Source organism: Dasypus novemcinctus, chromosome 3, assembly GCF_030445035.2.
Source record: "Dasypus novemcinctus isolate mDasNov1 chromosome 3, mDasNov1.1.hap2, whole genome shotgun sequence".
Taxonomy (NCBI): Eukaryota; Metazoa; Chordata; class Mammalia; order Cingulata; family Dasypodidae; genus Dasypus; species Dasypus novemcinctus.
The window spans coordinates 3,381,123-3,404,443 of NC_080675.1; the positions used below are offsets into that span (position 1 = coordinate 3,381,123).

At 48.5% G+C, this 23,321-nt stretch overlaps 1 protein-coding gene across 2 annotated transcripts in view; it reads right to left on the reverse strand.

Moving 5' to 3' along the window:
• Positions 1-23,321, reverse strand: part of TECPR2 (tectonin beta-propeller repeat containing 2) — a 136,847-nt gene that overhangs the window by 4,354 nt on the left and 109,172 nt on the right. For both annotated transcript variants that reach the window (XM_004483537.3, XM_004483536.4), the window contains exons 17-18: positions 18,525-18,673; positions 112-253 (exon numbers count right to left, since the gene is read on the reverse strand). In XM_004483537.3, coding sequence (XP_004483594.2) covers positions 112-253; positions 18,525-18,673 — 291 coding nt within the window. The remainder of the gene's footprint in view (positions 1-111; positions 254-18,524; positions 18,674-23,321) is intronic.

Sequence of the window (23,321 nt, forward strand, 5' to 3'; positions counted from 1 at the left end):
AGTGCGGTTAAGAACTCCTTTGTCCGCTCCCTTGGGCTGATGCCCCAGGCAGGAGGTGGCAACGCCCCTGAGGGCCCAGGCCGCATCAGGGAGGCGCTGGCCTGCTCCTACCTGGCACGTGCTCCCAGGCAGTCCCCAGCGGCATCTCCTCGGTGATGCCAGTTCGCACGTGGACGTTCCACTTGCTGTCGAGTGCCCACAGCATCCGGTCGTTGGGGCTGGAGTGGACGCTGACCAGGGTGACCCCAGCAGGCTGGAACAGGAGGGGCATTTCCTCAGGGCAGGGCGCGGGGGGACGTTGTTTTTGCAGAGAGGGAGGACGGGGGTTGAAGAACGCAGACCGTCGGTCCGCTCAGGCTGGGGGCAGCAGGGCGGGTGGGCGCACGGCGCAAGGCGGTGTGGACACAGCCCCTGCCCTCGGGCCCACACGACCAGGTCGAGGCTCCACCGATGCTCAGAAAGGCAGGTCGTGAGGGACCCAGGACGGGAGGGACGGCCGCAGCTCCAAGGGGACAAAGGCGCGAGAGATGTCCCTGAGGTGGTTGTCGGCGGGGCCGGGGCTGCCTGGGGGCCACCGCCGACCAGAGGGCTGGTCAGAGCGAGGACAGCACCGTGGAATCGCAGGAGAACCTGCACAGGGGCCGGGCTCAGAATGACCCCCCACACGAGGTGATGCGGATGGAGCAGAAGGGGGGATTTAGCAGTGGGGGCTGGGCAGGGCCGCAGGGTTTGTCGGTCTAAGGTCTTCAAAGTAAAAAGCTGAACGAAAGGCCATTACAGAAGCAAAGCCACAAAGGACGTGGCTGCCCTGCTGCGCGCGGCGGGGAAGAGCCCAGGACAGGCCGGCAGCGCCCCCCGTCTGGGCTGGCCGGGGCGATGCTGCCTGACCCTGCAGCAGCTCTGGGCCTTCCAGGGCCCTGGCCCCGTGCTGTGCAGGAGCGGAGCGGCCCCTCTGCGCGGCCACCCCAGCCGAGGCCCTGCGTCCTGACCCACACAACCCTTTCGTCCTGTCGCCGCGTCCTGACCCACACAACCACATGACGAGGCAATAACCAACCTGCTGTAAGTTTTGGGTGGTGCGTAGTGGGTCACCAGGACAACAGAAAGAGGGTGCAGGCTGTGAAGCAGGGGAAGGGAAAGGCCAAAAACTGGGCAATAAAGGGATGTGAGGGCGTGGCAGGTGGCGGCGGTGACCCCTACCAGCACTTTGGTCCAGGCCGGCGGCAGGTGCTGGTCCCACCTGTGCCTCCACCCCCCGGCTCTGATCGGCTCCCGCCTTCCTGCAGCCTGCCCTGTCCCCAGGCGCTGCCACCTGCCCAGCACCAGGGGGCTTCCACCCCTTTCCCTTTGAAGCCGCCTGCTGAGCAGCGCGGTGCGAAGAACCCCAAGTCCCTGGCCCGCTCGTGCTCCCTGCCCAGCGCAGGCGCCCTAAGGTGGCAAATGCCCACACAGCCGAGAACCCGCTCACACCGCCTCCCTGCAAAGCTCCTCGGCTCCCGCAGTGCCCAGGAAGCCCAGGCAGACCCTCCGGGGGTCTCGCTGCTCGTCCAAGGGCATGCTGACAGCGGGAGGTGCCCACAACTGGTCACTCTGCCCAGGGCCCAGCCCAGCACATGGGTGCCCAGTGGGTGCTTGGAGCATCTGTGTCCTCTGAAATGTCCATCCAGCTTCCCAGCTCTTCCCCTGCTCCTGTTACTGAAGGAAAAAGCACGTTCCAAAGAGGGCGCAGACCCTGCACGTGAGCCTGGCGAGGCTTCGCGTCCGCACACGCCGTGCAGAGCTCAGTGCCGAGGGGCACACTGCGACCCGGGGGCGTGAGCCGCGACAGTGACCATGGCTGGAGTCAGCCGCGCGGGGCAGGGGCCCCTTGCACAGCCAGGTGGCGCGCGAGGGGCTTGGCTGCGGGTGTGTTTCCTGTCAGGAACCCAAGCCAATGGCGTGGTCCTCTTTCTTGGGAGAAACAGTTCCTTCCAGGTCTCAGAGAATCTCTGGTGGGAAAGGCGGTAGGTCCCAGGAGCAGGAATTCTGCTCCGCGCTGCTTTCGGACAATGGAAATGCTGTGCGCCGCTGCCATCAGATGACTCGCTGCTGCCATCAGATGACTCGCTGCATTCACAGTCTCAATGTTCCTTTGCTGTATCAATTTTATGAACTCAGAATTCTCTTTGGACTGTCACTTCCTGCTTTGCTTTTCTGCTTGCTGGCACCTGTTTACCTCTTCCCTCATGAAAGGTGCTGACCTAACATAGGTGCCTCCCCTAAGACAAGTTCAAGTACACCCTCCTTGGGCCCTTCCCGGGCATGAGGGCAGCCCAGTGTCCTCTGATTTAGAAGCTGCACCACCAGGACAGAGGGGCTTACCCTTCTGGTCTGAACCAGAGTGTCTGGGGTTAAAGAAACCCTCATTTAAGCGGACAAAACCCAGGCACACCCCCAGGCCTTTCAAATGGGTGGACGTTGCTCAGCGCCCAGCAGCGTGTCGGCAGGCGGGACACACTGCCACCGTCCATCAGGAAACACGAAGAACAAAGTAACAAGGACCTTCTGAAAGTGCCCCTGTTAACATCTGACTTCTTCTTGGTTTTGTTCCTAAGTAAGCATCCTCTCGGCACCGTGCCCTGTCGAGCTTCGGCTGGATTTGTCCTGGAGGGTGCCTTCTCCCCACGGGTGTGGGCTGCACTTCTCAGCACTGCTTACTCACTGCTACCACCCAGACGGCTTCTACCAAATGAAAACCTGAACAGCAGTCAAAACGGTGTGGTGCTGCCCTAGGACACAGCGACCGATGGAACCAAACTGAGAGTCCAGAAACAGACCCAACATCCATGGCTACTTGGTTTTCAACAAGGATGCCAAGTCCACTCGATGGGAAAAGACCAGGCTCCCCAACAAGTGGCACTGGGGCAACCGGAGAGCCATGTGCAAAGTGGCACTGGGACAACCGGAGAGCCACATGCAAAGTGGCACTGGGACAACCGGAGAGCCATGTGCAAAGTGGCACTGGGACAACCGGAGAGCCATGTGCAAAGTGGCACTGGGACAACCGGAGAGCCATGTGCAAAGTGGCACTGGGGCAACCGGAGAGCCACATGCAAAGTGGCACTGGGACAACCGGAGAGCCATGTGCAAAGTGGCACTGGGACAACTGGAGAGCCACATGCAAAGGAAGGAGGTCGGACTCCCACCCATACCACAGACAAAATTGACACAGAAGAGATCAATGACATAAACGTAAGAGCTAAAGCTATAAAATTCATAGTAGAAAATGGGAAAATCCTCAGACCTTTGGGTTAAACAATGGATTCTTAGATATGATACTAAAGGCATGCACAACAAAAGAAAAAATAAACTGGATTTCATAAAAATTAAAAACTGTTGCACATCAAGGAAGATTACCAAGGAAGTAAAATGATAACCTACAGAATGGGAGAAAATAGTTGTAAATGATTTATCTGACAAGGGTTTAACATCCAGAACACAACAACAAAAGGACAAACAAGTTTGCCCAATGGATAGGGCATCCATCTACCAGATGGGAGGTCCGCGGTTCAAACTCTGGGCCTCCTTGACCTGTGTGGAGCTGGCCCAAAAGCACAGTGCTGCTGCACGCAAGGAGTGCCATGCCACGCAGGGGTGTCCCCAACGTAGGGGAGCCCCACCTGCAAGGCATGCACCCCATAAGGAGAGCCACCCAGCGCGAAAGAAAGTGCAGCCTGCCCAGGAATGGCGCTGCACACACAGAGAGCTGACACAACAAGATGACGCAACAAAAACAAACACAGATTCCCATGCTGCTGACAAGAATAGAAACGGACACGGAAGAACACACAGTGAATGGACACAGAGAGCAGACACAGGGGAAGAGGGGGAGAGGAGAGAAATAAATAAATCTTAAAAAAAAAAAAAAAACTGGGTAAAGGGAAGCAGAAGTGACAGGGCCTCCGCCTACCACATGGGAGGACCCAGATTCAATCCTTGGGACCTCCTGGTAAAAAGAAGAGAAAGTGTGCCTGCGCAGTGAGCCAGTGCCCGTGTGGTGAGCCAGTGCCCATGCAGCAAGCCAATGCCTGCACAGTGAGCTGAGTGCCCGCGCAATGAGCCAGTGCCGTGTGAGTCACGCAGCAAGATGATGACACAACAAAAGAGAGATGAAGGGGAGAATCACAGCAAAGTGCAGCAGAGACCAGGAACTGAGGTGGCACAATTGACAGGGAACCTCTCTCCACATCAGAGGTCCCCAGGATCGAATCCTGGTGAATCTTAAGAGAAGAAAGATGAGAATAGAAGACCAAAAGAAAAACAGATACAGAAGATCACACAGCGAATGGATACAGACATCAAAAACATCAGGGCGGGGAGGAAATAAATTAAAAAAAAATAAAAAATAGGCAAGGGACTTGAATAGACATTTCTCCAAAAAAGATATAAAAATAGCCCATAAGCATTTGAAGAGATGCTTGGTATCAGCAGTCATTAGGGAAAGACAAGTAAAAACCAAAATGAGGTATCATTTCACCCAACAAGGATAACGATTATTAAAATATAGATACAACAAATGTTGGTGACGATGTGGAGAAACCAGAACTCTCAAGTATTGCTTGTGGGAATGTAAAATGGTATAGCTGCTGTGGAAAACAGTTTGGCAGGTCTCAGAAAGTTAGGCATAGAATTACTGTATGACCCAGTAGTTCAACTCCTAGGTATATACCCCAAAGTACTGCAAGTAGGGACTTGAACAAATATCTGTTCACCAATGTTCACAACAGAATTATTCATAATAGCCAAAAGGCTGGAAACCACCCAAGTGTCCACCTACAGAGGATAACAAAACGTGGGCTGGCCACACAACGGAATTCTAGTCAGCCTTAAAAGGAGTGTCATTCAGTCCATGCTACAGGCTCCAGAACGGACGACCTTGAGAACACGATGCTTGGTGAAATAAGCCAGCACAAAAGGACCGAGATTCTATGATTCCACTTGCGTGGAGTATCTAGAATAAGCAATTATAGAGACAAAAGGAGATCAGAGGTTACCCAGGGCATGGGGTGAGGGGAAATGGGGAGTTACTACTTAATGGGTACAAGGTTCTGTTTGGGATGATAAAAATGTTCTGGCAATAGTGGTGAAGGTTAAACAACATTGTCAGCATACTTAATGTCACAGAATTGTACACTTAATAGTGGTTAAAATTATTTTTATGTATGTATATTCTAACACAGATTAAAAGAAAACTAACTAAAAATAAGTAGGCAAAACACTACTACCTAAAGTGATCTACAGATTCAGCGTAATCCCTATCGAAATCCCAGTGGCCTTTTTTTGAAGAAAAGCTCACCCTAAAATTCATATGGAAATGCAGGGGCCCAGAATAACCAAAACAACTGTAAAAATGAAGAACAAAGTTGGAGGACTCATACTTCCCGATTTCAAAACTTACAAAGCTATTGGAGCCAAAATAGTGAGGTACTGGCATAAGGACAAACAAACAGGCCAAGAGAATAGAATTTAGAGTCCAGAAATAGACCTTCATATCTATAACCAACTGACTTTCAACAAGGGTGCCAAGTCCATTCAGTGGGGAAAGAACAGTCTCTTCAACAAATGGTGCTGGAACAATTGGACATCACATGCGCAAGAGTGACACTGGACCCTTACCTTATACACGAAAACTAACTCCAAATGGCTCAAAGCCTAAATAAAAGAGCAAAAACAGAAGTGTAAATCTTTATGATCTTAGATTTGGCAACAGTTTCTCAGATATGATACCAGAAGTGTAAGAAACCAATGAAAACAATAAATTAGACTTGCTCAAAATTAACAATGTTTGTGCATCAAAGAATAATATCAAGAAAGTAAAGAGACAACATACAGAATGGGAGAAAATATTTGCAATTTATGTGTGTGACAAGGGTCTATCTTAAAGCTCAATAACGAAAAGACAAACAACCCAATTAAAAATGGGCAAAAGGGAAACGGACTTTGGCCCAGTGTTAGGGCGTCCGTCTACCACATGGGAGGTCCATGGTTCAAACCCCGGGCCTCCTTGACCCGTGTGGAGCTGGCCAGGGGCAGTGCTGATGCGCGCAAGGAGTGCCGTGCCACGCAAGGGTGTCCCCCGCGTGGGGAGCCCCACGCGCAAGGAGGGCGCCCATGAGGAAAGCCGCCCAGCGTGAAAAGAAAGTGCAGCCTGCCCAGGAATGGCGCCGCCCACACTTCCCGTGCCACTGACGACAACAGAAGCGGACAAAGAAACAAGACGCAGCAAATAGACACCAAGAACAGACAACCAGGGGAGGGGGGGAAATTAAATAAATAAAAAAATAAATCTTAAAAAAAAAAAGGGCAAAAGACCTAAACGGGGGTTTCTCCGAAGAGGAGGCACGAATGGCCAACAAGCACATGAGCAGCTGCTCAACGCTCGCTGCGCATTGAGGACACGCAGATCCAAACCACAATGGAAACTACTCCACACCCTCTAGGACGGTTCTAAGAAAATAAAAACAAAAACAAGCAAGACTGGGAGGATGTGGAGAAACTGGAGCCCGCGTGCACTGCTGGCAGAAATGTACAACGGTGCAGCCACTGTGGGAATTACCATGTGATCCAGCAATTCCAGCCCTAGATACATACTGCAAAAACCTGAAAACAGGGGTTCAAACAAAAGCGTGTACATGCAGCATTATTCCTAAGAGCCCAAAGGTGGAAACAACCCAAAGTCCATCAACTAATGAATGGAGAAAAAGATGTGGTATTATCTGTATGATGTAATAGTATTTAGCCATGAGAAGAGAATAAAGTACTGATTCATGCTACTACGTGGATAAACTTTGACAATATTATGCTAGGTGAAAGAATTCAGACACATTAAGGCCACATATGCTACAATCCCATTTTTATCCAGATTAGGTAAATTGGTGGGCGGGGAAGAGGGGTATAGGTAAGTGCTTAAGGGGTGAAGGATTTCCTTTTGGGGTGATGAAAATGTTCTAGAACTAGCTAGTGGTGATGGTTGCACAACGGTGAATGTATTAAATGTCACCAATGCTAAACAGGTGTTATGTGTTACAGCAATTTGATATGGTTATGAATTCCAAAAATAGATACTGGATTGTGTTTGTAATCTGGTCTGCAACTGGGCATGATTAAGTTATGATTAGGGCTCTGAGATAAAAGGCAGATAAAAGGCATGGCAAAGGACGGAGTTAGCGGTTTTTGATGTTAAGAGTTTAGATGGAGTTTCATGCGGAAGTCTTAAGCTGAAGCCCCAGGAAGTAAGCACACAGAGGAAAGAGAAGCAAGCCCCAGGAAGGCAGGAACCCTGAACCCAGAGAAAAGCAAGACCCTGGAAGGGAGGAACCCAGGAAGCCTGAGCCCTGGCAGACGTCGGCAGCCATCTTGCTCCAACACGTGGCAAAAGACTTTGGTGAGGGAAGTAACCTACGCTTTATGGCCTGGTATCTGTAAGCTCCTACCCCAAATAAATACCCTTTTTAAGCCAACAGACTTCTGGTATTTTGCATTAGCACCCTTTTGGCTGACTAATACATGTGTATTTTACACAATGAATAGAAACAACTGACAAGCCTTGGTTGTGACAGTGGACTGGAGTTTTGTAAGATGTTACCACCGGAGGGAAATAGGTAACGGGTACACAGGAGCTCTGTGTTATTTGTTTCAAATGCGTGTGAACCTACAATTATCTCAACAAACATTTCAAATAAGAAAAAAGTAGACAAGTCTAAAATTTGGTTGAATTATTCATATTCAGAACTTTATAAAAATGAAACAGAAAAGGAATGAAGGATGCAAACTTGCAAAATGGAGTAAATAAGTAACTTTAAGATTTAAAAACAATTTGGAAATGCTTCCAAAGTGTGTGTGTGTGTGTGTGTGTACAGAGTCCATGCGTGGGGGGCTGTTCCTCTAATTACAGCCACAGAGGAAGTGCTGTGATCTTTACAGGTCAGAGAGGTGGTTGGGGTGGGATGTAAATTTTCCCTTAAACAAGATTTTGTGAAAAGAAAAAAAAAAAACAAAACTGCTATCCCATGTTCTCAAAAATCATAATAATTATTAAGAACATGCAGTGTGTTTTCTTTATTCCCAGCCACCAGGGTTGGTTACAGAACAAACCATTACTTTCTATCATCATAAGAGACTCTCAATAGAATTTGTTAGTTTATTTTATACATTTAGATTTTCAACTAGAAGTGGAATTTAAGTTAAGGACCAAAATTTTAATGTGACCGACACCCCTGGGTGCCTCCACCCTGGGAGGAGTCTGCAGTGACTCTTCTCAGTTGAAGGGGTTGATCTCAGTTGTGAGGTGTGGTCAAACACTGTGCAGTTTAGATAACACAGGCTAGAGATGTGACAGTTGTTTCCTGGTAATCAAAAATTTGTTTTTGAGTAAACACACAGTACTTGTAAACTCTAAGTCCACTTTCCTCATCTCGAAGAGTTCATCTGACCACAGCCACTCCATTAGTTGTGTTAAGACCACACACTGGTAGAGAAATGATTCAATTAACCACAGATCATGGGAACATTTCCCCAGCCAAAGTTTTCACTGCCGCTTTGGCTTGGTTGGAAGGCGCACGCCACACCTTCATCAACTGGTAAGGCTGCAGCAGGGCAAGCGTGCAGCCAAATGGGTCATCCACCTGCTCCTGACCTCCGACTTGCTACAAGTTTTCATGAGGCCACGAGCTCTGCATGACGGCAGTGGCCTCCTACTGCCCACTGCCTCGAGCCGTCCTACTTGGGCTGCCAGTGTCCTGGGCGGCCTCCCTGGGCCTGCTCTGCCTGCAGAAGGGCCAGCCCTGTGGCCCGTTGTGCCCTCTCCAGCAGGCGCCACGCGCCTCTCGGCCCACGGCCCTGGGCTGGGCATCGGGGAAGGCCAGCTCCCGCCTCCCAGCTCTGCCTGCGCCTCCCCAGGCCCCTCTGCGGGTTCCGCTGCTCCACAGGGCCCCGCGCACAGAGCACCTGTGGTGCCGGCCGTCCAGGTCACTCCCATCCGTGGGACAGAAGCAGATGCCTTCTCCACGCACCCCCACACCCTCTCCCCAGATGGGCGTCCCCGGAGGGCATGTGCCAGGCTTGTCATCCTCACCAGGCTCGGGGCTCCCGAGGGCCTGTCGAGTTGGGCACTGCAGAGGCCGCGAGGCCAGACACCCGGGACCCGGCCCCTCCGTGCTTCCCTCAGCCAGAGTGAGGAAACCAGGCAGGGAGAAGACATCCTGAAACGGCACACCAAAGGAAACGGCTGTTTAGGCAGATCATTTCGGGACGGACCTTATGTGAATGTGGATAAAGTTCAAAAACCAGTTCAGGAGCTGGAGGCAGACGACTCCAAGAGCCGCCAGTGCCCGGACGACTTCTGGAAGGAAACCTTCGCCCAAACCAAAAGTGGTCGTCAGAAGGGCCAGCTGTGCTTTCTGGGTGGCCTTTCCCAGGTCACGCCTCTCTCTATTCTAACTTTGTTGTTGTTGCTGAGGTACTGGGGGCCGGGACTGAACCCAGGGGGAAAACCTTCAAAAATCTAAAGGAAAATGACTCCCAACCTAGACTTCTATATCCAGTCAAGGTCAAGGGCAAAGGTTGATGAAAGATATTCTCAGAACATTACCTAGCACCAACCGTTCCTCAGGAATCTGGTGGAAGGTAAGCTCCACCAAAACAGAAAGGGGAACCACTACCGCATGGAGCCAAGAGTGCCTACAACTGCAAGCAGGAGGATGGCATCCAGCATCCATGTGGAATCTAAGCCCCCTCTTGATATGGATGTGGAGTGGACACAACCATTCCAGGGTCCACAGGATGGAGGAATAGAGTATGGATGAGAGTGGACTTACTGATATTCTATTCATGAACTATTGTTGATTAGTAATCGAAGAAAATGTGGCATTGGTGTGCAGAAAGTGGCCATGGTGGCTGCTGGGGGTACGGAGTGGGAGGAAGAGATAAGATGTGGGAGTGTTTTCGGGACTTGGAGTTGTCCTGGGTGGTGCTGCAGGGACAATTACCAGACAGTGTATGCCCTCCCATGGCCCACTGGGTGGAACGTGGGAGCGTGTGGGCTATGGTGTGGACCATAGACCATGGGGTGCAGCGATGCCCAGAGATGTACTCACCAAATGCAATGGATGTCTCATGATAATGGAGGAGAACGTTGCTATGGGGAGAGTAGTGGGGTGAGGGGGTGGGGGGTAATATTAAAAAAATGAATAAACACACACACACAAAAAACAAAAACAGAAAGGGGAGGACACAGGGTGAGAGGGAGATGGGGGCTGCCCAGAGTGGCGGTGAAGGACAAGCTGGGGTGGCAGCTGCCACCAGGTGGACAGCCAGTCAGCACAGGGCAGGCCAGAGGGCCCAGGAGAGATCTCTCCTGGAAGACAGGAGGCAGAGAACACCTGAGTGTCCACCTGCACGGAGAGGCAGTTTATTCAACTGGTAGAGAGCCTGGGCTGGCTGTGTGCGAGAGGACTCAGAAAATGAGATGAAAAGATGACCAAGCCCAGGAAAATCAGGAGCAGTACAGAAGAGAAAACCGAAGTGTGGCTTATCCCCTGCCCAGCTGGGAGGCGCACACCCCCTCGTGATCCCACCAACACTGAGCCGTGTGGCCAGGGTGGAGGTGGGGGCTCATCGTGTCTGTCGGGGCAAGAAAGCATGAGAGTGCCCTCTACCCCACCCTCGGAAACTCTACGAAGATCAAGAAATAGCCATGTAAGCAGTTATTCAGAGGTGGGAAGCTAAAAAGCTGAAAGTAGTTCTCTTGGCAGGGGAGCGTGGGGGGGGCTTTTTTTTTGTCGCACACCTTGTAGAGCTAACTGACCCAATAAATTATGTGCGTGTCTGACTAATTAAAAAACAAAGAGGTCCAAACCACCCAGGCCCACTCTAGACCTGCAGAACTAGCATCTCCAGGGGAGGGGCCCAGGCCTGGACACTTTAAGGTTTATTTATTTTTAGTTGCAGTAAAATGGACAAAATACAAAATCATTTTAAGCATTTTTAAGTGGCAATTCCCTGACATCAAGTATATTGACAAGACTGCAACTGTCACCACTATTTCAGTCTACATCCATCATCTCAAACCAAAGCTCCTTTAGCAGGCACTCTCCATGCCGCTGCCCCACCCCTGGGACCCACTGCTCTGCGTTCTGTCTCTCTGAATTTGCTTATCCTAAGTATCTCATGTAGGAGAGCTCATACATCGGTCCTTCTGTGTCTGGCTTAGAAGGAAGCTGTACGGGGACCACAGCTGCACAACATTCTGTCCTGTGGACTTTATCCCTTCACCTGCGGAACACGTGGGCTGCTTCCACCTTCTGACCTCTGTGAACGAGATGAACACTGGACTACAGATATCTGTTTGAGCCCCTGCTTTCAACTCTTCTGGGTAAATACCTAGGAGAGGAATTGCTGGCTCTTAAGGTGGTTCTGCGTTTAACTTTCTGAGGAGCTGCCAGACTGCACCATTTTACATCTCTACCTACAATGCATGAGGGTCCCTATTTTTCCGCTTCCTTGCCGACACTTGTTATTTTCAGTTTTTTAAGCACTAATCCCAGCAGGGCGAAGTGGCAGCTCACTGCATTTCTTTAATGGCTTATGATGTGGAGCATGTTTTCATATACTTATTGGCCATGTGAGTATCTTCTTTGGAGAAATTACTATTCAAATCCTTGACTATTTCTTAATTGGGTTGTCTTTTTGTTGTTGAGTTGTAGTTCTTTATATATTCTGGATATTAAACCCTTATCAGATTACAATGTGGTCTACAAATACTTTCTCCCATTATGCAGGCTGTCTTTTCACTTTCTCGATATCCTCAGATGCACGTAAATTTTAAGTTTGATGAAGTCCATTTTATCTTTTTTTTTCTTCTTTTGTTGCTTGTCCTTTTGGTGTAAAATCCAAAAATCTATTGCCTACCACAGGTCCTGAAGCTATTTCCTTGTTTTCTTGTAAGAGTTTTGACATTTAGCTCTGACATTTAGGTCATTGATCCATTTTGAATTAATTTTTGTACATGGTGAGAGGCAGGGGTCCACACTCTTTTGCATGTGGATATCCCATTGTCCCAGCATCATTTGTTGAAGGGACTATGCTTTCCCCATTGAATGGAGTTGGCACCTTTGTTGAAAATCAACTGGCCACAGATGTGTGGATTAATATCTGGACCCTTGATTCTATCCTATGGGTCTATGTCTGTTCTTATGCCAGTACTATATTGTTTTAATTATTGTAGTTTTGTAGTAAGTTTTGAAATCAAGAAGTTGAGTCCTCCAACTTTGTTCTTCTTTTTCAAGACCGTTTGGCTACTCAGGGCCCCTTGTAATTCCACATGAATCTGGGGATCAGCTTTTCCATTTCTGCAGAAAAGGCTGCTGGAATTTTGACAGGGAATGCATTGATCTTATAGATTGCTTTATGCAGATTGATATCTTAACATCTTTCAATTCATGAACACAGGATGTCTTTTCATTTATTTAGGTCTTTTTTAGTTTCTTTCAGCAATGTTTTGCAGTTACTGGTGCACAAGTCTTTCCACTTCCTTGGTTAATTTCTAGGTATTTTATTCTTTTAGATGCAATTGTAAATGGAATTGTTTCCTGATTTCCTTTTCAGATTGCTCATTACTGGTGTATTGGAACCTGACTGACTTCTGAGTGTTTATTTCCTGGATTTGTTTATTAGTTCTAGGAGCTTTCTATATCTAAATCATGTTGTCTGATGAATAAGGATTTGACTTCTTCCTTTTAACCTGGATGCCTTTTATCTTTCTCTTGCCTGATTGCTCTAGCTAGACCTGCGGCATAATGTTGTACAGCAGTGGTAATGGCAGGCACCACTGTCCCTGATGATCTTAGGGAAAAGCGTCCAGTATTTTGCCACTGAGTATATTTGCTGTGGGTTTTTCATAAATGTCCTTTATCAGGTTGAGAAAGTTCCCTTCTATTCTTAGTTTTCTGAGTGTTTTTTAAATCATGAAAGGACGATGGATTTTGTCAAATGCCCTTTCTGCATCAGCTGAGGTGATCATGTGGTGTTTCCCCTTCATTTATTGAGGTGAGTTATACTGATTGACTTCATGTTGAACTATTCTTATGTTTCTGGAATAAATTCTACTTGGTCTTGCTGTATAATGTTGTTTTAGGTTGCCATTATTTTGTTGACGATTTTTGCATCTATAATATAAGGGAGATTGGTCTGTAATATTCTTTTCTTGTGCCGTTTTTATGTCTTTGGTATCAGGGTAATGCTGGCCTCATAGAAGGAGTTAGGAAGTAATCCCCCCCTCTTCTACACTTCAGGAAGAGTATGAGAAGGACTCGTTAAATCTTTAAATATTTGGTGGAAATCATCAGTGCAACTTTCTGGTCCCGTACTTTCTTTTGTTGGGCGATTTTAAATTACTGATCCAATCTCTTTACTTGTTAGAGTCTGCTGAGATTTCTATTGCTTCTTGCATCAGATATGTAATTTGTATATTTCAAAGAATTTGTCCATTTTTGCCAGGCATAACATTGTTTGCTGATTCCATCTGCCTTGGTTTGCCATATTTCTTTCTTTTCTGAGCCAAACATGTGCTCCAGGCACAGCACACCGTCTCCCACTGCGCTGGTCCGAGGAGGAAGGGACAGCCGAGAGCAAGAGCTTCCTCCCTGTGTGGCCATGCCCGTGGTGGCCCGGCAGGAGCAAGGTCAGTTCTGGAGGCGCCGAGAGGAGCAGGAGGTGAGGGTGGGGGCCGGGCGCGGAGAGGGCCATGCCTGAGAGAAGGGGCGAGGCTGGGCTGTGGCAGCAGGAGGGCTTTCTTCTTCTATTTCTTTTTTGAGGTACATGAGGCCAGGGACTGAACCCGACCTCAACCACTGAGCCTCGTCGGCTTCCCTGACTTGGCTTTCTTGTCTGTTTTGCTTGTTTGGTTTTCCAGGAGGCACTGGCAACTGAACCTGGGACCTCTCACGTGGGAAGCAGGCGCTCAACTGCTCGAGCCACATCTGCTCCCTGCTTTCTTCTTCTATCCTCCTGTTCAGTCCGACAGAGTCCTGATGTGTGGAAATATCCCATCAACAACTGTGCCCTCTAACACAGACAGAAAATCCTCCAACTGAGGCAGGCAGCAAACTCCAAACTCATGAGATGCTGAAGGCAACTACACTTATTTTCTCAAATCCTTCTAATGCTAGCAAGCGTGAAAACCAGTCATTTGTTTTGAGTACTTGTTAAAACTTCACCCCACAACTACCACAGGAGGGAGGTTTTACTAGAGAAGATAATAGGGAACAAAAATAGAGTGAGGCTACTGCTGATTTTAAATCAGTTCTGTTGCTTCACCCCTGTGCTCATGAGTATAAAATTATCACCTGCTTCCATGTCAGTGTCAACTGAAAATACATCCTGCTTGCCATCAAGAAGTTGAAGTTGAAAAATAAAAATGAAGTAGGGAGGTGCTGATCATGATAAACAATGTAAACCATTTCCTTTCTAATACACCTACACCTTCCTGACTTTCAGAATCCCTCTACCAACCCCTTGCCCCTCCCACCTGGCCACTTCTCGGGAATCCTCTGCGCCTCTGGGACGCAGGCGGGCGCCATCCTTCAGCTCGGCGTGAGGTGGAGTCTAACACGCCGCGGCGGCTCCTCCCTCTGCCACCTGCAGGCTCCCCATCCCTGACCCCCGTGGCTCCCCCAGATCCCATCCTGCTCCCTCACCCAGGAGGCGCTGAGGATGGGCAGGTCATGTAACTGCTTCCTCTGGGAAGCGGGGACAGCGCCTGACCGTTCTGCCTCCCTGGACTGAAACAGGATTAAGGACAGGGCCAAGGCTGGACAGGTGCAATGTACAGCCTGCCCCCCGCCCCCGCCCTGGAACCATTTAAAAAGCATCTCGTGGTTTCCCATGCTCCCTTTCGAAGACAAGGTCGTGAAATCAGGAGGAGTCAGCGCCGCCACTTGTGCTGCCCTCCATCCCTGCGCCTTTGGCAGCGCCTCCAACCACACCATGCTGGGGCAGAGCGGAGCAAGGTCACTGCCTTTGTGCTCTGTGCCAGGCCCAGGGAAGAAGGTGGTCATTTTCAGTGGAAAACAAGTAGTGGCCACAGATTATGATAACTTTTTACTTTGGATCTGGATTTTCCACACCTTTCTTTATATTAAGACACCAGTGCTTAGCAAATAAAGATGTTTTGGTTCATCTATGAAACAGCTATGAAGATGTGCCATCTTGGAAAAAAGGATCAAACTCTTGAACATGTAGAGTATGCTGAATATATTTATAAAGAAATTTATTATGTGAATGCCAAAAAAAAAAAAAAGCATTTTGTACCTACAAATTCCATGGCAGAGTACACTAAAAGTCAAATGAATAAGAGAGCATGGTCTGATTCAGCAGGAACTACTGGAGATAGCTGTTCACAGCCCATTTAGCTTTATTCAGAGCACAGCATTGAGGCTCTTTCAGGTAAACTTGTTCTATTTCGGTCATTTTCCTGGCCAATAGAGAAATCCAAGTAAAGCTTTCTTCCTCCAATTTTAGTTTTGCTTCCTAGAAGTTATTTTAGAACCCTCGAGGAGAAAGGGGCAGGCATTTGGGGCTTCACCCACCACCCGGGCCCCGGCCGTGGCTTGGTGGGAAACAGCGAGGCCAGGCCCTGAGCAGCGCTCTGCTGCCACACAGCCCGCACACCTAGGCCGGCCACGAGCAGTCCTTGACTGACCATGCCCCTGCAAAGCTTCACAGGCCAGCATCCCTGCAGGACTCGTGCGGGTGCATGATAAACACGACAAACATGACAGGATCCATCCGAAAAACCTCTATCAAGAGAGCACTGGAAAAATGCATGTGTGGAAGAATGAATAAAGTGCAAGTAAATGAAATAGAGAAAATCAACAAAACCAAAAGTTGGTTTTAGAAAAATCAGTAACACTGACAAACCTTTAGGAAGACTGAGCAAGGAAAAAAGAATACTCAAATTACTAACGAAATTTCAGGAATGAGAGAGGGGACATTACTACTGAACTTACAGAAATAAAAAGCATTTTAAGGGAATACTAAGAATAATTGTATGCCAACAAATTAGATGACAGAGATGAAACAGAAAAATTTCTAGAAAGACAAACTACTGAAACTGATTAAAAAAGAAATAGAAAATCCGAACTGATTATAGCAAGAAAGAGATGGAATCAGTCATCAAAAACGTCCCACAAAGAAAAGCCCAGGCCAGATGGTTACAGTTGTGAATTCTACCAAATATTTATAGAAAAACCAACACCGATCTTTCACAGACTTCTCAATGGAAAAGGAGGGAACACTCCCCAACTTATTCTGAGGCCAGTTTTATCCTGATATCAAAACCAGACAAAGACATCACAAGAGAATAAAACCACAGACCAACAACCCTCATGAAAGTGCACATAAAAACCCTCAAGAAAATATTAGCAACCCAAATACAGCAACCTACACAAAGGAGTATACCCCAGGACCCCCTGACCAAGTGGGATTTATCCCAGGAATGCAAAGTTATTTTGTTCGTTTGTTTGTACTGGGGCTGGGGATTGAACCCAGGGCCCTGTATGTGGGAAGCCAGTGCTCAACCACTGAGCCACACTGGCTCCCCTGAGTTGTTTTTTTTGTTTTCAGGAGGCACTGGGAACTGAACCTGGGACCTCCCATGTGGGAAGCAGGTGCTCAGTCGCCTGAGCCACATCTGCTCCCCAAAGTTTGTTTAACATCCCAATATCATATAATACAATATATCATTCTGAATTGAGTATCCAGATTACATAAATATTAAAAATAAAGGACCAAACCCACATGATCATCTGAACAGGTATAGAAAAAGCATTTGGAACAAACAAACAAACAACCCAATACCTTTTTATGATAAAAACACTCCACAAGCTTGGAATAGAAGGTAACTTCCTCAGTTTGGTAACACAGCCAACTTCACACTCAACGGTAAAGAATGAATGCTTTTCCCTAACGTGATGAACTAGACAATGAATGGCTGCTCTTGCTACTTCTATTTGATATAATTATGGTGGAGGTTATCGTCAGGGCAACTAGGTAAGAAATAAAAGGCATCCCAATGGGAAAGGAAGATGTAAAATCATCTCTATTTGCAAATGACAAGATTCTGTAGGTAGGAAATCCTAAGGAATCTGCCAAAAAAAATCTATTAGCGGGGAGCAGGTGTAGCCCAGTGGTTGAGCGCCTGCTTCACATGTACGGGGTCCCAGGTTCAATCCTGGTACCTCCTAAAAAACAACAACAAAACTATAAAGAAGTTTGGCAATGTTGCAGGCTACAAGATCAATACTCAAAAATCAAAAGTATTTCTATGCACTAGAACTGAACAATCTGAAAATGAAATCAAGAAAACAATTCCATTTACAATAGAATCAAAAAGAAAGAATAAAATACTTAGGAATAAATTTAGCCAAGGAGATTGGCAAGACTTGCACACTGAAAACTACAAGCACTGTTTAAAAAACTAAAGAAGACCTAAGCCAGTGGAAAGACCGCCTACATTCAGGAATGGGAAGACTCAGTCTCCTGAGGGGAGCACTCCCTAAGGTGGTCTGCAGACTCAACACAGGCCCCATCAGAATCCCGGCTTCTCTGCAGAAATTCAAAAGCTGATTCCAAATCTCACAGGGCTATGCAAGGGACTCAGAAGAGCAAAACAATATTGAAAATGAAGAACCAAGTTGGAGGATTCACACTTCTCTTCAAAACTTACAAGAAAGCAAAGTCATCAGGACAGCGTGGTACTGACCTATCACTGGAACAGAACGGAGAGTCTATTAAGAAACGCACATAGCCAGGACCACCTGATTTTTGCAGAGTACCAGAACCATCTAATGAGAAAAGAATGCTCAGATGGTGCTAGCACAATGGGATATCCACAAGCAAACGACACCGCAACCGGGGCTAGCAGGCGTCCAGGCAAGTTGTTCTGAGGAAGATGTGGCCCCGGGATCTCTTAATAGCACCCAAGCCTAGGCGGTTGTTAACAGTCTCTAAAAGCAGCCTCTGGTTTGGGTGGTGGAACAGTCCAAAGAGAAAACTACATGCATTTAAATATGGCAGGAGTGGGGCCACGTGGGGCAGGGCAGGGGAATTTCTTCGACAAACCAGGATGGGTTCTCACAAAGTGCTGATAGGAAGTTACTGCCAGATATAATTTTAAGTGACTTTCACTTTCTTCTTTATACTTTTGGGTATTGTTTGATTAAAAATCATAATGTTCATTTTGCAAAAATTCAGAAACACAGTATTTTTGAAAGGAAATAAACTTATTGTTGGCTCAAATGGTCTCTGAAGGTCTGTTCAGCTCAAAATGTCACAGATATTCAATTCCAGATCTGGGACGCCAGGGAGCGAGTGTGCTGGGCCTGGGCACGCTGCTCCCCCCGGGCTGTGCTCCTCGCTTCCCCACGACCGCAGCCCAGCAGCCCCTCCCGAGCCGAGGAGCGAGCCCCTCCCAGCTAACTTCTGCTTACCTGGGCAGGCGACTCAATGGTTATCCAGGCAGGGAGCATCAGGCTGGGGTTCAGAGGCTGGGTTCCGACGCGGAAGTGAACTCCACCCCTGGAATCACAGGCCCAGACGTGCTGATTCCCGCATGCCACGCTCGTCAGCTTTACACCTCCTGTAGACAAATAAGGGGAAAGCACAGAGCATAACTGCTTTTGTAAAATGACTAACCTTTCATTTAATCAGTGACCTTCGGTTCTATCCTTCAAAGGAAAAGAGGAGCCTGCACTTTTGGCTGGACTGAGGCCACAGCATCAGCAGACGGCCTACACAGGGCGGTTAGAAAGGCCTCTGGCTGCCCTGCCACCTCCCAGGTCCACGTGGCAGCCCCTCTACACCCAGTGGAGCAGCCAAGATGCTGAGCGCCAGGCTCAGCCCTCTGCAACACGGGCCACGCCTGCAGCTTCACCGGACGTGAGCCACCATGAGCAAACTCTAGATTTGGGGATGGGAACTTGTATAAGCTGGTAATCTTGACCTGTATTAGAATGAACATGAATGATCTAAGCCTCCAGTGGATTTTCATCTTTATTTTCACATTTCTTCTTGTTGATTAAAATGACTTTAAGAAGGAAAAAAAGGTGCCTTCAAAAAGAAATTACACTTGACAATAGTCTCTCTTGGCAAAAACAGCAGCAGCTCCAAGTTACCGAGCAGCTGTGGCAAGACAGGCGGCAGCCAAGGTTCCCATCCCGTTCAAGCCGCAAGGCAAGGCTGCAGCCACTCGGCCCAGCTGATACCCGAGACCATCGAGGCGTGGACACGCAGAGCGCTGCCCAGGACCCCTGGGCAGGAAGGCAGCGAAGCCAGGAGGCAAAGGGGGTGGCTGAGGCGTCGGGCCATCGCTGGACCTCACACCCAGCGAGACACCCGGCTGCAAAGGTTCTGCTCAGCCAGTTCTCACAAAGTGTCTCCTCAGGTGACCCACATCGTCTTTGGTGAAGTATCCAGTCTTTTGTCCATTTTCAGAGCTGGATAACTGTCCTCTGATTATGGAGTGAGAGAAGCGCCTTTGAAATTCTAAACAGAGTTCTCCTGTCAGATACCTGTATTGTGAATATTTTCTCCTAGTCTGTGGCTTGCATTTCCATTTTGAAAAGTGTCTTTTGAGAAACAGAAGTTTTTGAACTGTGATGGGTCAGTTTGACTTTTAAACAGGAAAAAAAAATGGTGCAAGTTAATGCCTGCCAACCTCAGGGGCATAGCCCAGCAGTGGAGAGGAGGGCCTGGGCCTGGGGTGCGAGCACACAGAGGGCGGACGAGGGGCTGCTCTCACGGTGGTCCCAGGCCTCGGGCACGGCCAAGTCCATGCCAAAGCCCACAGGCATGGGATCTGGCTGTGTGGGAGCCTCCTCATATGTCTTCAGTTATTACAGCAACTTAATACTATTAATTGACTGCTACACAGAGACTTACTGTTGTTCCTTTGTACAGTTCCTATAGATGGTGGTTTCTCTTGTACTTAAAATAGTTGTATTTTTTTCCTTCTTTAATCTTTCATGAAATGTATTACCAGCAAGTTCAAAAGACTCCACAGAATTCTAACACTGCATATTAAAAGGTTCATACCAATCAAAATAAATTCCCTTCAGCAGTAAATTCCAGAAATAGCAGAGAAGCAAATGCTAACTTAGAAGACAAATCTTGCCATTGGGTCTTCAACTTCCCTAAGAGGAACTACAAGCCAATCAGCACACAGTAGATTTGTCAGAGCTAGTGCTAAACTGCAGCACTTCAGAAGAACGTAAGCGCAGATTATAAGCAAGTGTTCTTCTAGATTATAATGGGCTGCTAGAATCCTCCTTCAGTGTATAAAGCAGCTTGTTCTGAACTCAGGTTTGACCAAGGGCCTTCAGCAGTCTCCCACTCGTGGAGACCTCCACGGGGCTGCCCAAATCCTGAGGTTCATGAGACCTTGACCTGGAGAAGTTGGTCAAGGCTGGCGGGCGGGCGGGCGGCTGGTCCGGCTGTGAGCAGCAGCGGCTGGCCCATGGGAGCCCGAGCACGGGGAGCCGCAGGGCCTTTCTGCCCGGGGCTGCTGCGGTGGTCTGGGTGAATCGGAGGAGGTCGCTGAGGTGTATGGCGTGTCCTCCCGTGACCCAGCCTGACTCCTCAGACACATTCTGTGATTGCTTTTCCCATTAAACGCAAAGTTCTTAATAACGTTATTCAACAGAGAAGGGATTTTCCCCTTTAGGAGTACTTTTTAAACATATATTTTAGAAAAATGGCACTTATTTGGTATTTCGCTATTTATAAAATAGTTTTCCACAGAAATTAATGTATAATATAATCCTATTTGTTACCTAAAGCATAAACTGACATTGAATATTTCTTCATGAAATGCCATGACCAGATGAATTAAATTACAAATTGCATTAGTTTGTTAAACATTCAAATGCCTGACATAATGCATAAAATGTCATAAGCATTTTAAATATCTGCTAAACAATGCAACTTATCTTCCAAAAACTAGGATAGTAATAGATCATTGCAAAATTCCATATCCAGTTTCTACAAGTGAGTTTGGTAGCCAGTCATTTAATTTTCAATTGAATTTTAAAGTAGGAATTGACTTGGTAATTTGTATATTGGCAGAAAGGAAGGGGATGCTATGCCTTAAATAAGAAATTAAAGGTAAAATTCATGTCTATGCTTTGACAGTTAGCTAAAGTCACCCTTGAAACTGCGATTTCTGCTTGCACTTTAGAGGACTGATGGCACTGAAACCTTACAGTGACCTGACACCATCCAAAGCTGTTACTGTCTGTGAGGTGGCACAGAGCGCATTTTCATCACAGGCTGCGAAAGCCGCCAGCAGAGAAAAAGGCTTTCACAGTTTATGCTTGCTTTCTTTTTAAAGATTTATTTCTCCCCACCCCCTCTTTATTTGCATTTGCTGTGTCTGTTTGTTATGTGCTTGTCTTCCTTTTAGGAGGTACCAGGAACCGAATCTGGTAACTTCTGTGTGGGAGGAAGGCACCTAATTGCTTGAGCCACTTCTGCTCCCTGCTTTATCCAGGGTCTGTCGTTATGTTTTCCTCCTTGTGTCTCTTGTTGCATCTGCTCGCTGCGCCAGCCTATCATGTCAGCTCACTGTCTTGCTCATCATCTTTAGGAGACACCAGGAACCAAATCCAGGACTTCCCATGTGGTAAGTGGGAGCTCAATTGCTAGAGCCACAGCTGCTTCCCAGTTTATGCTTTCAATGTCTGAACTCCTGTAAAGATAAACCAAGCTGCAGGGAAGAAACACGTAAACCGTGGCTCTGAACACTGCCCTGGCTGCTTCACGCCCTGAGCAGACCAATAGCAACTTGAAGCAGCAGCCAAGACGCTTCCCAGGAGGGTGCGAGGTGTTTCTTCCAGTGGACTCCTTGTGAGGATGCCCCGAACCTGCATGTGAGGCTGCATTGTTTTTTATTACCAATTACAAAGTCCAATGTAGTGCCAAACTGCATATCCCAGAAGCACTTAAATGTGGAGTTACAAAGAGTGCCCACTTTCCTTGATGGTTCACCTTTCCCATAGGGCCCTGCCTGCAAGGACTCTGCCCCATGGCCTACTGGGCCTAAACACCTGCTGCCCCAGAGCAGCCGTGCTCAGGAACAGGGCAAGGCTCGTGGGGGACAGGCACGCCTGGAGCACAGCCCACCAGGGAAGGGGGCCTCCATGGCACGGAAAGCTCGGAAGGCTACCTGGAGTGACTGGAGGCTTTAGAGGCCACGCGGAGCACTGGAGATTTATCCAAGGGGCAATGTGGAGCGACGCTGAGCTGTGTCAGGGAAATAACTGTCAACCGCGGCTGGTGTCCCTAAGGTGCACTGACAAATGGGCCACCACCGTGGCCGGGTAGGAGGTAAAGGGAGGACAAGGCAGCGGGGAAGAATCCAGGGGTAGACTGAGAGGACACTGTGACCGACTGGCCAGTCTGACCGTTCCAGCGCTCAGGAGGAGCAGAGGTGGGAACTCAGGAAAAAGGGCACGTGTGTGTGTGGGGGTAAATTAATTTGGTATTGAACAAAATCCTCAAATGCAGAGTCCAAGTCCTGAAAAGGTTCCTTTCATTGCTCTGAGCCCGCTCAACCGTAAAAACAAAAACAAAAACCACCAACAAAAAACATCCAACAAAGCATTTCGAATGAATTCCAGAAAACACACAAGGCAGCATTTAACGCTCTTAGACAACCACTTTCTTCGCTTCTGAAACGACCGACAGCAGCCACGAGTCCTGGCAGCTGGCACCCCTGAGCTCCAGGCCGGCAGCCTTCCGCTGGAGAAGAGGGAAACCTCCCATCCCCGCCATCCAGGCTGGCCAGACATGCATGGAGAGGCCTGGCCCGTGCTTCGGCACCCCCGCCTGGCTCAGGGGCGGCCAGCACCCCTCCCACGGCGCCCTGCCCCCCCTCCCAGCTCCGAGACAAAACCTACCAGGTATGGACTTGTTGCGTTCTCTCAGGAGGCAGGAGAACAGTAAAAGACAACCCAGGTAGAAGAAGGCCACCCGGCGCTCAGCGGCCACGGGCCGGGAAGGCAGCCCCTTGGCCAGCCAGGCCGAAGTCACGCTCCCTTGAGCACGTGCCCCGCAGGCCCGAGGATCTGCGCTGTGAAGGCTCGAGAGGGACCCACCCAGGTGCTTCACAGACATGAGACCATCCCTCCTGCCCAGGACACTGGACTGGACACAGGCTGCTGGCCTGCATTTGAAAGATGAGGAGATGAGGCTGAGGCAGCTGGGCAGCCCGCCTGAGTCCCAGGCCCTGG